The following is a 17,117-nucleotide window of genomic DNA, read 5'->3' as shown; positions in this document are numbered from 1 at the left end:
AATCTGATGGAGTACGTTGGTCAGCGGAATAACGTCCATCACGCTATCAAAGACCAAGTGCGTTCTATTAGGGCGACGTACTTTAAGGCTAAAGAGGATGTAAAAGCACGCGAAGAAGGTATACTGCCGAACAGTCAACAGAAAGTGATGGTTACTGTAACAACACAAACTATGGTGAAAACATCTCTTCCCAAGAGGCTTTTTGACAAAGAAGGTATCCAAGGTGAAAGAGACATCTCAGCAATGCGCAATAAGCGACAAAGAGACCCCAACGAAGAGGTACAATCACCCCAACGGACAGCGAAACGCAAAAAGGAGAAACCACTTCCGGCGCAACCTACGAAGACAGGAGACGGAAGCTTATCGGCCCACCCGGAAAAAGCCACTAACCGCACCGAAGAATCTACCTGGACTAAAGTAGAAGGTAAGAAACGGTTGCAAAGGAGAGCCAGGCCAGACGCGCTGATCATAACAAAAACTAGCGAGCTGACGTACGCGGAGATTTTGCGCAAAGTAAAAGCAGATACCTCCCTGACTGAACTAAGTGGTAATGTTACGCGTATCAGACGTACGCAGAAAGGTGATCTGTTGCTGGAGCTTAAAGCGGGTGAAGATGTAGGCGAAAACCTACGAAAAAAAATCGAAGTGGCACTAGGTGAGGCTGCAGCAATCAAAATGAGCAGAGATTCAGTGGTGATAGAATGTAAGGACTTGGATGAAATCGCCACTAAGTCCGAGATCTGTGAAGCCTTGCAATCTCAATTAGGAATACAGTCAGTGAGCGAGGCCAACGTGCTACGACTTAGGAAGGCGTACGGGGATACACAGATAGCGTCGATAAGTCTTCCTGTCGAAGCAGCAAAAAAGGCTATAGCAGCAGGTAAAGTTCGTATTGGATGGGTGGTTTGTCGGATACGAGAGCAAAGTCAGGTGCATAAATGTTTTAAGTGCTGGCAGTTCGGCCACATTGCGAAAGCCTGTACCAGCTCACAAGACAGATCTAGTCTGTGTCGCAGGTGCGGAGAGCAAGGCCATTTTGCGAAGGATTGCAACGGAAAGCCCAAATGCGTGTTTTGTGTCGAAACGAAAAATAGCGACAGCGCCCACATTGCAGGAAGCAGTAATTGCCCAGTATTCAGAAAGGCGTTCATAAATAAGCACAAATGAAGTTTATGCAACTAAATCTGAACCACTGTCGAGCGGCCCAAGACCTGCTCTCCCAGAGCGTGTTTGAAAATAATGTCGACGTAGCTATTGTATGCGAACAATATGAAAATCTTCATAGCGGAGTATGGGTAGCTGACAAAAACAGCAAAGCCGCGATATGGAGCTGCGGAAGTCGTGCTATAGAAGATGTAAAAAAACATCCAGAGAACGGATTTACACGTGCCAAAATAGGAGGTATATACATCTATAGTTGTTACGCAGCCCCGAGCCTTACGCTGGAGGAATTCACTTTGTTGCTTGAGAAACTATCTTTTGATGCCAGGCGCTATAATCCCAAAATAATTGCCGGTGATTTCAACTCATGGGCAGAAGAATGGGGAAGCAGAAAAACAAATGCAAGGGGGCAAATACTGCTAGAGGCATTCTCGCGTCTAAATGTCGTACTTGCGAACTCTGGGGGAGCCAACACATACCGGAGGGGAGAATTACAATCTGTAGTAGACCTCACTTTCGTCAGTGACACCCTTATCAAAGACTTGCAGTGGCATGTTAGCGAAGAGTACACACACAGCGATCATCAGGCTATTGTCTTCCAAACCTCGCGTAGGAATTACATGAAGCCACAAAAAAGAATAACGATGAGCTGGGTAACTAACAAATTCGATGAAGAAATGTTCAAGGAGGTACTTCTAGATGACACATTAGTATCGGGAAGCGCACAAGAAAAAGCTTTACAGGCCGCGGAAAAATTGCAGCGAGCATGCGATGCCTCTATGCCACGGCGTAGCGCTTTCCGAAGACGAAATCCCAATTTCTGGTGGAATTCAGAAATTGAGGAATGTCGGAAAAACTGCCTCAGAGCTAGGAGATGCTCCCAGCGCAGAAGAAATCAACCTGAATTCGTTGAGCTGCACATGCAATACAAGAACGCGAGGAAAAAATTGCAAGTAGCTATCACGAAGAGCAAATCCGAACATTTCAAGCGGATGTGTACCGAAGCTGATTCTGATCCATGGGGTGGCGCCTACAGGTCTGTAATGTCATCACTGAGAGGTAAGCGCTCCCCACCGATTACCTGTCCAAAATTACTACAAAACATAGTGGACACTCTCTTCCCAGAGGATGTGAACTACACAAATCTGCCTAAAGTGCATGTAAACCCCGACGAAATCCCTGAAGTGGTAGAAGAGGAAATTTTTGATGCAGCAAGTAAATTGGCTGAAAATAAGACCCCAGGGCCAGATGGAATCCCGAATATCGCCCTGAAAGTGGCAGCCAGGTCAGCACCAGGTATGTTTGCTAAAGTTTTTACGGCATGCCTCAGAGAAGGAGAATTCCCCGAGCAATGGAAGCTGCAAAAGTTGATACTTATTCCGAAGCCAGGTAAACCATTGGGAGACCCCTCCTCATATCGACCGATATGTTTGGTCAATACCATTGGTAAACTATTTGAACGAGTATTATACAACAGGCTGCTCGCTGTTGCGGAAAAGGAAGGAGGCCTATCCGACAAGCAATTCGGGTTTCGTAAGGGGAGATCAACCATCGATGCAATCAGCATGGTGACTGGCCTGGCTCGCGCTGCAATACAAGATGACAAATGCTGCGCAGTGGTGACTCTCGATGTAAAAAATGCTTTCAACACTGCAAAGTGGACGAAAATCGTAGAGGCTCTAACCAAACTAAAGGTTCCAAAGTACATTGTACGCATCGTTGTTGCATTTCTTCTTGGAAGAAGATTATATTGCGACTCGGACGATGGAGAGAAATTATTCCCAATGACGTGCGGCGTACGACAGGGGTCTGTCTTAGGTCCCTTACTGTGGTTAATTATGTACAACGGAGTGCTGACGCTACGCCTTCCTAACGGCGTGACAACTATTGGTTTTGCGGACGATATCGGGGTAACAATAGTGGCAAAACGCTTAGACGAGATCGAAATCTATGCAAATGAAGCGATATGGGAGATAAATTCCTGGTTGAAAAAGTCCGGTCTATCACTTGCTGAACATAAAACGGAACTAGTGCTAATCAGCAAAAGAAGGAAAGACACGACCGTGAAAATTAAAGTTGGTGGAAAAACAATTTACTCCCAAGAGTCGCTTAAATATTTGGGAGTAATGATTGACAAAAGACTCAACTTTAAAAAACACATTGAGTGCACTACAACTAAAGCATCTTCCATCGCTGTAACGATCTCGAGGATACTACCGAACATTGGTGGACCAAGACAAAGTCGACGTCGTCTTATTTCAAGGGTAGTTAGTTCCGTGCTACTCTACGCAGCTCCAGTTTGGGCAACCGTTCTGGAAAACAAATCAAACTGCGGAAAACTAGGAATGGCGTATCGGTTAAGTGCACTCCGGGTATGCAGTGCATATCGGACAACATCAGGAGAAGCGGCATATGTACTAGCAGGGATGCTCCCCGTAGACATCTTGGCGAAGGAAAGTCGGCGACTCTACGACAAAACGTATGCAGCTGGAGAGTCTAGCGCATTTCGACGGCAGCTGGCACGGTGGGAATCTATCGAACGGTGGCAACAGCGATGGGACGAGTCCCAAAATGCTCGTTGGACATACCGCATCATTCCGGATATTCGGAGATGGTTTGAACGAAACCATGGGGAATTAAGCCACGAGCTAACACAATTCTTGAGTGGACATGGAGGTTATCGTGCTTATTTACATCGATTTGGTCACGACGAATCACCATGCTGCCCAAGATGTGGTAACGTGGCTGAGAATGCGGAGCATGTCATATTTGATTGCCCCAGGTTCACCGCGCACCGAACAAGAATGGAAGCGGTCGCAGCTAGGCGTTTAACACCCGAAAACATTGTGGAGTTTATGCTGGAGTCAACGGATGCCTGGAACCAGGTTGTAAGGGAACTACAAGCTATTCACCAACAGCTTAGGCAGGAAGAACTACGACGAAAACAAGGAAGGGAGAGAACCATAATGAGCCGCAGCTAAAAGCTGATCCAGCCCCGCGATGCAATACTTGATAGGAGTTCCGTGGGGAGAGTGGAATGAGAAGGAGGTGGTTTTAGTGAGTAGAAGTCTCACATAACTGCGTGGCAGGAGCCAGCAGTAGGTTTTGAACCTTTCCACCTTCCAACGCCGAAAAAAAAAAAAAAAAAAAAAAGACGGACAGACAGACACCGTCTCGATTCTAACAAGGTTTTGTTTCACACAAAACCTTAAAAAAGAAGGAAATAGTTCAGATATTTGGATTACCCTAGACCAAATGCGGACAGTGTGATTCTCGAGATGGGTGAGTATCAACCTCTCGATCTTGTCGCCTTGGGTTCGAATCCCTATACGCCCCGGATGACTATATTCGCCTTCGTACTGCCCTGTCACAGTAGACTTACCAATTACATAATGCTAAATTTGAAGAGAATAAAAAATCATCTCATTGAATACTGAGATTGTGTGGATGTACGATACTCCACAAAGGTGTGAACGGAAGACATACAAAAGCTACTCTAGAACAAGCACATTAGAAAAACATGTAAAAATGTTAGGAGAGCTCTATAGGAGGTAAGAAATAGAAGTGCATCTCGACAATATTATGCTGGATATATACTACCATAGGGAGACTTGGGTACCTACGATGGAACAAACTCGGCGCACAGAATGGCACAGTAGTCAAGAAAACACACAAATTTGAAATATGACTGAACAGCGTGGTGGACTGGAATTCAACCAACAACTTTTTGTCTGGTATACTTGCGATTCTCTCACAGCTGAAGGAGCGGGCGAAGGGATTGGAAGGAAAACTAATAGGTGAATGGACTAGCATAATCTAGCGGAAATTATAAAATGTAGGTATGTGCGCCTAAGAAACTAAAGTCTCCAGATCTAAGGAGATGAGCTCTAGCCTGGCGGGGATACCTAAATAAATTAAATACGTTTGGCTCATAAAATAAAGCTTGGATATTCTGAGTTCAAAGTCATATTCGGTAAAAGGTTAAGTTGGCTTGGAACGATGAGACGCTGCTGTATGATTAGAATCTTTCTAAGAAATCAGGAAGAATTGCATGCCAGGAAAAGAGAAACGACACAGGGAATTATACTAGGCGAAGCTATTAGTTGTACATTAATCCAGGGTGTTTTTGGAGAAGTTTGAATCAAAACTCTCCCAGGATTGTAGCATTATTATCATCATCATCAACGGCGCAACAACCGGTATCCGGTCTAGGCCTGCCTTAATAAGGAACTCCAGACATCCCGGTTTTGCGCCGAGGTCCACCAATTCGATATCCCTAAAAGCTGTTTGGCGTCCTGGCCTATGCCATCGCTCCAGCTTAGGCAGGGTCTGCCTCGTCTTCTTTTTTTACCATAGATATTGCCCTTATAGACTATCCCGGTGGGATCATCCTCATCCATACGGATTAAGTGACCCGCCCACCGTAACCTATTCAGCCGGATTTTATCCACAACCGAACGGTCATGGTATCGCTCATAGATTTCGTCATTGTGTAGGCTACGGAATTGTCCATCCTCATGTAGGGGGCCAAAAATTCTTCGGAGGATTCTTCTCTCGAACGTGGCCAAAAGTTCGCAATTTTTTTGCTAAGAACCCAAGTTTCCGAGGAATATATGAGGACTGGCAAGATCATTGTCTTGTGCAGTAAGAGATTTGACCCTATAGTGAGACGTTTCGAGCGAAACAGTTTTTGTAAGCTGAAATAGGCTCTGTTGGTTGACAACAACCGTCGGCGGATTTCATCATCGTAGCTGTTATCGGTTGGGATTTTCGACCTTAGATGGGAGAAATTATCAACGGTCTCAAAGTTGTATTCTCCTATCTGATTTGATCAGTGTGGTTTGATGTTGTTGGTTGGTTGGTTTTCGATGCTGACATTGCCACCATGTATTTTGTCTTGCCTTCATTGATGTGCAGTCCAAGATCTTGGGCCGTCTGCTCGATCTGGATGAAGGCAGTTTGTACGTCTCGGGTGGTTCTTCCCATGATGTCGATATCGTCAGCATAGGCCAGTAGTTGGGTGGACTTAAAGAGGACAGTACCCCTTGCATTTACCTCAGCATCACGGATCACTTTCTCGAGGGCCAGGTTAAAGAGGACGCTTGATAGGGCATCCCCTTGTCGTAAACAGTTATTGATGTCGAATGGTCTTGAGAGTGATCCTGCTGCTTTTATCTGGCCTCGCACATTGGTCAGGGTCAGCCTAATCAGTATTATTAATTTCGTCAGGATACCGAATTGTAAGATTGTAGACCGTAATAGAAATGCTTGAAGGTTACTCCAGGCTAAACTGCCATTTGACCAAGAGAGTAATATCTAGTATCAGATGCAAGGCTCAAATGCCTGTTTCTATGATGTGTGCAACAAGCAAAGGGGCACAATAGTTCTTTAGGACCCAGTGTGACCTTCCCTGCTACCATTACATCTATACTGAAAGATGCAGCAACAGAAGAATTACCTTTTCAATGGGAAGAGCTTCTGTGTTCGTGCTATTCTTCAAAATTTATTTCAAATAAAAATCATTAGAATTGAATAAGCAACTTGGATTCTTTCCCAAGAAAGTCGAATCACATTAGCAACTCAGTAGCAGCAGTTGCTAGTTATTACATGATATGCATATATAGACATTTCGTTGCGTCAATTTAAAAACATATATTGAAAGTTACATACCCTCGTCTCTGTCTCAGACTATTCTCTAAACTTGGTAGAATTGATTTCGTGCAACTGGACTTCACGTGATTTGTTTCTTGGGTTTAAACTCATTGCATAAGGGGCAATTACAACTAATTAAAATTAGTGCATCATGTTGTCTGGTACGTGCATACAAATTACATTTTCGCACTGTTTTATGGAGGCAGCAAGCATAAATGTTAATTTTCTTTATTGTTTACATACGTAAAAGGCTGGGGTTTAATATAGGTGTTCATAATTCTTCGCTTCTTTGATTTTAATTATTCCATAAGTACGAGCACCGTGGTTTCGCTCTGTATTTATCAAGTTCCTTTATATCAAAATTGAGTTTGCCTGAGTATGCACTATGCAAGTTGCACCATTCAAATCATTCCAGTGAATATTTTAAGAGGAAGAATTTAATTTGGCTCGAAGGTTACCAGCTACATGCCCCGGTATCGAAAGCACATTATTTGTATGTAGTGTAAAGACTCAATGGCAATGAAAGCAATTAATTTGCAACTTTTATTGGTACTATCAGGGACCTGGTCATGTTTGGGTGATTCTATTATTACTGCCTTTCAATTTATATTATTTCTGTTAAATCGAGCGACTAAATTGATTTCTCAGTAATTGTGTGAGTTCTGCACACTGTTAACCAGAAAATTGGCCATTAAATTTATTTTCCTGCGGAAAAGTTAGGTATAATAATTTTGCGTGAGTTGAAGATATTAAGAAATTGATTGGAACTATTATAAGTAGATCTTTTTCAACATGCAATGAACAATCAAATTCGTTCCATTATTGTTGACAAGTAAATAAATAAGCAGATTTCATAAATATTCACGCTTTTTTAGATAAATACTATTTTTGAGTCCAAACAATGCACTTTAAATATACAACGAACAACTATTGATTGCACAGACAGAGAATGTAGAAGTAACAAGGACCCTAACAAAAAGTCTGCATCTCTGTGGAAAGCCTGTTGTCAGTTTCCGGCCTTCATTCTACTACTCCGAATATTCCATTCAGACTTCACCAAGCATTAATGGTACAATGGTAGCAGATCACATGAAAGCCGCAAAGATGCCACCACAATTTTACTCTACCACTTGCTTATTACTAGTATCACTCACCATTTCTCCATCTGGGCACGGTTACAAACAGCTTATGCCCCCAATGCTCAATGCCCACTGGAAGTGCATTCTGAGGTGCATAGTCGCCACTTTGAAGAGCCTGTTGCTTCATGCGTTGGTTCGGGAATGCAAAATCCAATTGTGTCCAGCTGAAGCGTTCTTGCAGCTTGCTGGCCTCCTCGCCAAGAACACATGCTGCAAACAGCACCAAACTTGCACTCAATAGAAAACTCTTCATAATTTAACTTTAGCTTTTCACTGGCTTAACGACAATTATCAAACCATTCAAGATTAAATCCATACACCGTCTGCATGCACTATTTTACTGCACAGGATTCAGTTGCATGCAACGATTGACTGTGCTTCGGTAGCGGACTGCAAGTGGTTTTATTAACTCCCCCCCGGTTGTTGAACTATGAGTGTCAATACATCGCGCTGCAGAAACAAATAATGGCAACTGTTTATCTATATTTATAATTATATGTATTTTTTGAAAAAGTAAGCATGGGTGGCCAACAAAAGAGAAAAGTAAGTTGACCACTGCATTTTCACCATCTTATGCATATTTATTTCCACAGGCAACGTGTCATTCATTAAGGCCGCAGCCAAAGCAGCTTAGCTCCAGTTTCCAGTTGGCGAACAATACAATGCATCCTAGAAGGGTGGAAATGGTGACATTGCCCGTGACTTTTGCGTACACTTCAATGGAAAATGAACTTACAAGTTACCAAGTACCGCATTTGAGCAAACAAGTCGAGCTTCCTCTTTTGTTTATTGGGAAAGCCATTAGGCAGGAAATTGTTTAGAAAATAATCAGACAGGTATGTACACATAAGCGCTCTGTTTTTCATATTTTCTTCAAGTTACGTCACATGTTGCAATTTTAATTAGAAACCTGTTGAAAGAATTCACGGAATCAACATATCCGTGCTTAAGTCGAAAGTAAATTGAGAGTTGGTTGTGTCTTTGATAGGAAAAGAGTGTGATATTAGCATTTTATATTGGATTTTCTAGATTAGTATGATGCTGGTATAGGCTGCAGGGTTTCCAAATGCATGCAGAATTAATTTACTCATTTGCCCGCGTACTTTTTAAGGAGGTCGAGCCAAAGCGGCAGTGCATGTAGGAGAATCCAAAACATATAAATGGTCTAATCCGCCTTTACGGGTGCGAAAGAGTGGACAGCCTATTAATTGCTTTTGGTATTAAACGTGTTGAAAGAAAGATAAGAGAGGAGATATCTTCTCGGATTTTGGTTCCGACTTTTTTCTTGGTTGGGATTTATTATCATTGATTTATTTTGTCTTGGTTTACCATTTCATCAAGTTTGTTTGATATTTGTTCTCTATAGTTTTCCAGTAGCATTTCCGCCCCGGATGTTCGGAAAAAAACGATTTTTCCTGATTTCACTTTTCTAGTTAGTGGGTAAGTAATGTTAACCTGAATATTTTTTTAGCTTTTAAGATTTTGTCTGAAACCAAATCTTATTAAAATCCGTTCAATGTCTGTCTGTAAATCTGCCTTTTTTTAAGGAGGTGACCTGGACACGCTTTTGTGCGGGTTTTGCCCTGTGCAACCACTATTAGGTGTTACATCATGGGACGGAATTAGCTTACTGGCCAGGTCTTGTTTCTTCTATCCGCAGCGGCCATAACCGAACCTTCCTCACGTTTTCCGCTTTCCGCAGTTTAGTTTGGATTGTTAGGATCATGGAATTGATCCCACCCCAATCCTTCCGGTAATTCATAGTATTTTACTTATAGTTTTCCGGTAAGAACATAGTATTTTACTTATAGTTTTCTCTATGTTTCTCCTATTCTTCCACGAAGCTAAGGAAGAATACGTGCCTTGGATCGTCCGGGACCTCATCCTGGACATTCAGATGAGGTGTACAATTTGAACTTAAACAGTCATTGACGGTAGCCTCCATGGCTCTTGAGGGACTAGCTAAGATTGTGCTTGATCTCACCATGTTTACTCTCCGGCCACACCCTGATGTTAGGGACCAATTTGTATGTCCAACGACCCTTGTTTGTGTGTTCGCTGTTGCCATTTAATTATAGATCTCTTCTTTAAGGCTTTCTCAGTTTCCGTTATTTCATCTACCAAGGTGTCTATCAGCACCATTCCTGAGGTGACGAACGCCACATCATCTAAGACGGTCCGGAAGGTACAATACACCGTTAGATAAAAAGGTGCAGTGTAGATTTCAAAACTAGGAGTGCATACACCAAGATGGAACTCAACACCTTGGCTACAAGCACCGTGTAAGAATGCCGCGGGTCTCCTACATTCCGCATCATTCTTGCCAGAGCCATGCTGGATGCCTTTTCGCAAATACACTCCACGTTCTGCTTAAAACTGAGCCTTGCATTGGTCATCACTCCTAAGAAATTGATGGCAGACTTGGGATTATGATATGACTGATTGCTTCGCTTGAGCACAACTCAGCATTTTCTAGCTGCTTTGTAGCCTCCGTAGCCTCCGGATCCGGAAAATTAAGAAAATCGTTTTATAAGATGTTCCACAGTTGTGAGTTCAGTATGGAGCCCTGTGGGACACCCGCGAAGACAATGAACTCTCGAGGTCCATCATCGTTGTTCTACCGGAGCATCTATTCTCACAACATATATCGAAAATGAAAGCGAGTTAGGTGGGAACATCAATCGTCGCCAGCGATTTCTGCATACAACTTCAGTTGGCGGCATTGGACGCATTTTTCACGTCCGAGGTTACTCCCACGCAATATTTGTTGGTACTACCCTTTCTATGAATTACATTTTCGGCCAAGCCACTAACCAATGGCTGATCTGGCTTTATGGAACCCATACTATCGATTTGAGAGACCTTCTTGGCTCTCAATGACCGGGAGTAATCCATGATAGATTATCTTCTCCATCATTTTTCTCATAGTATCTAGAAGACATATAGGTCTATAGGAGGATGGTTGACCTGAAGGTTTGGTTACCTTAGGCAACAGTACTATCGTATGCCGGTTCCAAGCTGTAGACAACATCCCCTCGGACATGCGTGTTTCGAACAATTCGGCGAATATATCCAGTCTAAATTTCAAAGCGATCTTAGGGGCTCCATTCGGTATTCCGTCCAAGTCCAAAGCTTTGTTGCCACCTATTCCGCTGTAGATCTCGAACAGCTCGGTCGTGGTTACTGTCAGAATTTCCGCACACCCAGTATTCTTTGAATGGTATCAGCACAACTTTCTTGCTAAGAAAATAACCCCTGGCTGATTTTCAACAAGAGAGTAGGGTTCGTGATCTGGGAAGTTGATCACACTCTCAACCCTTTCTCTCCCCACGGATTCACATTCCGAGCAGAGCTCCTCAAAGTATTCGCTGTTCATGCGCTGAATGGTAAGCTTGAGGTTTTTACGGGGTTCTTTGTATGCATGCTCCTTTTGCAGTCGATTTATCCGATCCGCAAGCCTTCATGCCGTTCGTCTGGCTCAGTAGCAGGCTAATCGAATGCCGGCCAGTTCACCACACCACTGGGTTTTCTATTTGTAGGCATGGACGGGTCACATGTTTAGCGATACATTGCGTAACATGGAGAGCTTTTTCGAAGGGGCCGCTAGCCTTAGTAGGTTGGTCTGCCCAGCCTGATATCTCTCTCAGCCGTGTGGCTGTTTCCTTATTGCGAAGATAATTGTCTGGCCATCACTGTGGGTGTAGTTCTTGCTAATATGCCAGCTTATACAAAGAGCAGTGCAGGACTAAGTTCAGGTCTATGAATGAAGCGGATCTTCCTTTCCTAAAGATACTTACATTATATCCGTTGGTCAGAATTATAGCTGACTGGGCAAAAGCCCCGAATTAAAGTCACCGACAATCACCTTTGCACTTCCTTCCCGTTCCTTGTGAAGGAGGTTGTCCAATATGTCTTAGAACTCAGAGAATGTGAGACCTATACCCCCGTGGTAGTTCCTGTGTGGTCGCTTACGTTGACAACTTCCATCTCAGACTCGTCGCTGGTCTGCTCAAGTAAATCCTTTAAATGATTGAATTTTATTTCAAGGAAACTCGTTTCTTCATTGCAGCCAACGCCTTCCTGAATTCCGGTTTCCAGCTTTTACTTTAGTGCTTTTTCCTCCTCCTGTAGCTTATAATAGAGGACCCTGCTATTTAACACCATTTTTTGAATAGCTGGGGGTACGTTGTGCTTGTCCTTGACTAGCTTAGATAGCTCAACTATTTCTGCTTCAAGCTGCATGGAGGGTAGATCTTCCATGTCAGGACTCTATTCTCTATGAGTCGTAACCGGATCACTCTTTTCAGATGCTCCGTTACTCTTAGCACTTAAGTCCATGAGGACAAGTTTGAACAAAAATGCAAAAGCCCCTATCGGGTGTTGCGCCTGTTGCGAAATTTATCAACTCCTCACAGGTCTGCTTTTTCGTTTTCTTCCTTTTTTTTTTAATAGAAAGTAGAAAGCCTCAAGAGTTACCGTTAGCTCATGTCCTGAGATTCTTGCTCACCTCGTCTTCCTTGGCGGGGCTTCTTCAAAATTTATCTGATGCCAGTGTTCACGTTCGTATATTTCTCTGACTCCATTTTTCGTCTCATTTATTTCTCCACATGTGTTATGGATGACTGTCATCGCCTTTTCGGCTCCAGTCCATATCCACTTCGACTTCAGTTGTTAAGCATACGCTCGATTATAGTACTCTTCCTTCAGCAGAATATCGATTGGAATCATCACACTTGCTGCTTCGTCAGATACTGTTCTATGGTCGAAACTCTAGCTGTAGCTTTGCTCACTACTGGTCCTTTGATTTGCTTGAGTCAAGAGTCATTCTAAAGTACTTCACCGTAGGTTTCGACTCGATTATCGACTCGCCGATTGACATAGCATATAAGGTCGGAATACTCTTTTTAGTTAGGATGACTACTTCGTTTTTTTCCAGTGAAAGGTTTAAACTGTCGCATCAGTATGTCAAGTCTGCTTTGCGACTCTTCCTGCAGATTATTCAATAACAAGCGTCGCGACATCATACGCACGGCGGATGGAGCAGGCGCGACTCTTCTGGCATGTCGGGTTTAAGCTGACTATCATAGGAAGATCTGGCTGGCTCTCTCTCTGGATTCCTTCGGAACCCTCGACGTGACCTCCATCTCCTCGGATCCTCCAGGATCTCATTGAGAATAGAGCGTTTTCTCAGATAATCCCTCAATATCTGTAAGAGGTAGCTCCGCACGTGGAAAGTGTTGTGAAGTGTGCCTAGAATTTCTTTCCATTTTACGGAATTAAAGGCATTTCTAACATCAGGCGTTATAAAAGGCACCATTTATCAAGGTCCGCGGCAGTCTGCTTGGGCTCGATGAAGGGTATCCAAGATTTGCATGATAGCATCAAGTGTAAATTTCCTTGCTCTAAAGTTTAGCTGTCATGGGGATAAGTCTCCAGCAACAACTTCCGCCATCTACTAATACATATACGTCATATACGGCATGGAAACTCCGCGGATTTATGACAATGTCAGTTGCAGCGTCGCCATTCCCAGGAGTGCCCCGCAACGCTTAGAGAGTTTCCCGGTGTTCACCATCGCGACGTTCAGGCGCCGGGGTGGTGCACACCGAGAGTTTGTGTCAGCCACTTCGAATGCAATGTGTTGATGGTCGCTTGCTGAGAAGTCCTCCAGAACTTGCCACACGTCCGCCAGCGATGCCATTGACTCCGACGCGAAGGTTACTTCAGGAATGCTTCCCTCACAGCTTGGATGCTGGAACGTTGGGTTGGATCCGGTGTGCAAAACTATGAGTCATGTTTTCGAAACCATTTTGAGAATTCTTTTCCTTCTGAAGTGTAGGTAAGGCATGGCCCATTTAAGTACCATAGCATTAATGTCAACCCCGACCGGATCCGCTCCTCTATGCCTAAGATAGCATCGCCCAGAGCATCAAGTCGGCGCCGAAAGTTCGGTATGGTATCATTCCATGTTGGATGGGCACCGAAAAACGTTAGCGCTAAACACCGAATCCAGACAAAGCCGTCCTCTCGGTTATGGGCAAGAACCCTAAGGTTGTGGTAAGTACTATTCATTGATGAGTATCAGCTTTGATCTTCTCAGTGAACTGCGCTAGCAGCTCATGAGCGGTTACACTCCGGTTTATATTTATCTGTAGGATGCGGATCATGTTGACCACGTCCTAGCTCTTTCCAGTTGAGCCCTGAACACTCCCGTTACAAGCCCGCGGTGCGCGCTACGCTCTCATCAGACGCGCCACTAACCCTGCAGAGAACGCAACTCTTCTTTTCGTTACAGGTTTTCGCTTTACCCTTCCGTCAGGACCCGGTAGGTTACAGATATGCCCATAAACCAAACATCTGTAACATTTGATTGGAGTGCTCCGGATTCGTATCCTACATAATACCCAACCAACGCTATTTAGAAGCTTCCTCGTGTATTGCCTCCCAACTTTCACCACTGCGGTTTCTTTTCTGTGAGGCACATGGGTGTCAGGGCTAGAAACCAAAGCTTTCTCTGCCAGTAACCCCTTGACTGCTTTACAGAACCTACCTTCTCAATGGGGGCGCGTTTATTTTCGCTTTACTTCTGCTTGTTTCGGATTTTCTGTTACTTTACATGTTCGCCTGCAGTACAAAATTCAGTCCAGGAGCTTCATCAGCCCATTTTTCACCCCTTTGCTGATGTTTTTCTGAATACCGCGTAGTCCTTGATAAGCTTTTCCTCACCCGCTTTAGCAAAAATAGTCGACAGAGCTCCCACTCATCTTATATTCGAAGTCATCTGGTCAGTTTCAGCAGTTTGCACTGTGCCTCTTTTGCAATAACAACACTGCGTGGTACAGTCTAGGTTGCCGCACCACTTTGCAAGTCTTCTTCTCTGTTTGCACATCCCGATGTACCGTCTGGTATTTCAGCCCTTGCTTGCCTGCTTCGCTGAGCGCTCGGGCGAGCGACGGATTTTCGTGCTGTGTACAAACGCAGTCAATTCATTTTCTATTCCCACTATCTTCTTCACATTGTTTTTCTTCGCCACTTAAATTTTTACCACCGCATCGTGTGCAAGGGAGTGGGCTGGATGGGTATACCCTCGGGGACAAAGCCCCTCCCCAGTCCCCTGAGGCTTGACCTACGTTTAACTGATTCCTGAACTTACGGACGGATCAGCACTCGCTCGGGGCAACGCGCTCTACTAATACCAGTGCAATACACATTATCCGACCAGTAAAGGATCGCTGATGACCTCTAAATGGGAGGGGATTACTTTGAAGGGGATGAAATTGATCTGAAGCAATGAATGAATATCATTCACTTTGTGACAAATTTTACAGACTTTAAAGGCTGGCTAGTGTGTTCATCGTTTCAGCAATAACGACATGTCCGCCGGAATAAGGTGCTTCTAAGGTTGGTACCTATTAATTTTTTTATACAATGAAGGCAAGGGGGGCAACCTAAGGAATGTATCAGCAGAGTGGAGGGATGCCTAAATCCAAAGAAAAGTAACATTCTTTCTGTACAATAATGTCTGCGTACTCTGGCCGAGATATTCAGAGTTGCAGATCAAGATGTGTTAGAAGGCAATGAGGCAGCGGATTAACTGGGGAGGAAAGGAAGACAAGCGCTGCTATATAGACAAGAACCCTCTTGTGGAATCGGGAAGAGGTCCATAGCCATGACATTATGGAGTTAAAATTGGGCAAACATACCGGGAACGGAATAGTCGAGGGTGCTCATTGGGGAAAACTAACCCAAGTGTTTGCAGGATTGTTTAAACCTCACCAAGAAGAGCTTTAGGATCACCTAGGGAAACCAAGGTTATCTGCGGATATTTTCATGAAATTCTGTAATTGCTCGCACAATTCAATTTCCCTTAATATCATTATTATTAATTGTGAAGATAGGTCTGATAAAGAGTAATACTTATGAGTTTGCAACCCTACACTCCAAGCGTAACCCAAGTTAAATAACAGGAAAATGAGCCTGGAGTTTTGTGGTTTAAGGAAATTGCCTTTATTAATTACGACAACAATTTTTGCTACTTTCCAGGTGTTTGGAAAATAGCCATTGTTAATGCAATTATTATAGACTGCAGGATGAAACGTCATTCCGGTCCGGCTAATTTTTTAATGTCAACATTTTTGGTAAGTGTCGTGAGCTGACAGAAACTAAGAACGCTAGAAGAATAGAAAGAAGGTTGTCAATTTATCGGTATTTTGAACTGAGTCTTTAAGAAATCCGCTAGCACTTGCGCCTTTCTTGCGTAACTGAAGATGACTTCCCTGACTTTAGTAACAACAAAGATTTGTTTCTACCCTGCAGCCAATTTTCGTGCAGGAGCATATTTGACACGGAGTTTACATTTACTAATTTGCGGGCAAGTTCGTCATTACAAAACCATTTCACCGAAGTCCTCGGCTCTGACTGACGACAACATAGCATTTCGAGTTATAGCAGTATTGATAACATCAGTAGTAAATGTAATTGCCCCGTCAATTTCTTTGTTTGTTTGTTTGTTTGTTTCTTTGGTAGTACCGAACTTTTTCAGGTTTAAGAGTAGGTCTAAATATGACATGAATTTCTCCCAGTTGGTATAGACTAATGATCTCATCGTTCTGAATACTCGCTTTTGCAATTATGAGGAGTATGCCAAGTAGTTGAGAGTGTGTGGTATTGTTTTATATAAGAGTACTTGCAAAGGGTGTGGGGATGGTTTCCGCAATAGTAGGCACAAACAACTAAAGAAATAGGAAGGGCACCTCATCGTGTATATGATAATGGATGTGGAATGGGTAGTTACCATAAAATTGTGATGAATACTCTGACTGGTATCAATTGCTGCGGAGTTGATGCACACTGGAAACTGAATCGGAAGAAAGGATGATTGCCAAAATTCGATCCGACCCCGTTTTCGAATAGGACAAAGACTAAAGAAGAAGAAAAAAAATGATTGTCAAAAGTCTGAACAAGACTATATCTTGAGTGCAATAATTGGAAGAACATTTACTTGCAGTGGCAGTGGAGAAATAATAGAGCAGTTGCTATTTCGGATGATCCTATCACCGTCTTTGAAATCATTCCAAAACGATCCGCTTTATTTTCTCTGTATTGATTTGGAAAATACCGGTAACAGTAGGTTTGCTTGGAGTGCCCTACCAAAGAAGAAAATCT

At 43.4% G+C, this 17,117-nt stretch overlaps 1 protein-coding gene across 1 annotated transcript in view; it reads right to left on the bottom strand.

Annotated features, from left to right (window-relative positions):
- Nucleotides 1–8,337, bottom strand: part of LOC119658279 (protein yellow) — a 41,433-nt gene extending 33,096 nt beyond the window's left edge. The window contains exon 1 of the mRNA XM_038065571.1: nt 7,968–8,337. Coding sequence (XP_037921499.1) covers nt 7,968–8,205 — 238 coding nt within the window. The 5' untranslated portion in view covers nt 8,206–8,337. The remainder of the gene's footprint in view (nt 1–7,967) is intronic.
- Nucleotides 8,338–17,117: the final 8,780 nt, after the last annotated feature.

Source organism: Hermetia illucens, chromosome 5 (genome assembly GCF_905115235.1).
Source record: "Hermetia illucens chromosome 5, iHerIll2.2.curated.20191125, whole genome shotgun sequence".
NCBI lineage: Eukaryota > Metazoa > Arthropoda > Insecta > Diptera > Stratiomyidae > Hermetia > Hermetia illucens.
The sequence above is the reverse complement of the archived record's forward strand: the minus strand, read 5'-3'. Positions and strand labels throughout refer to the sequence as shown.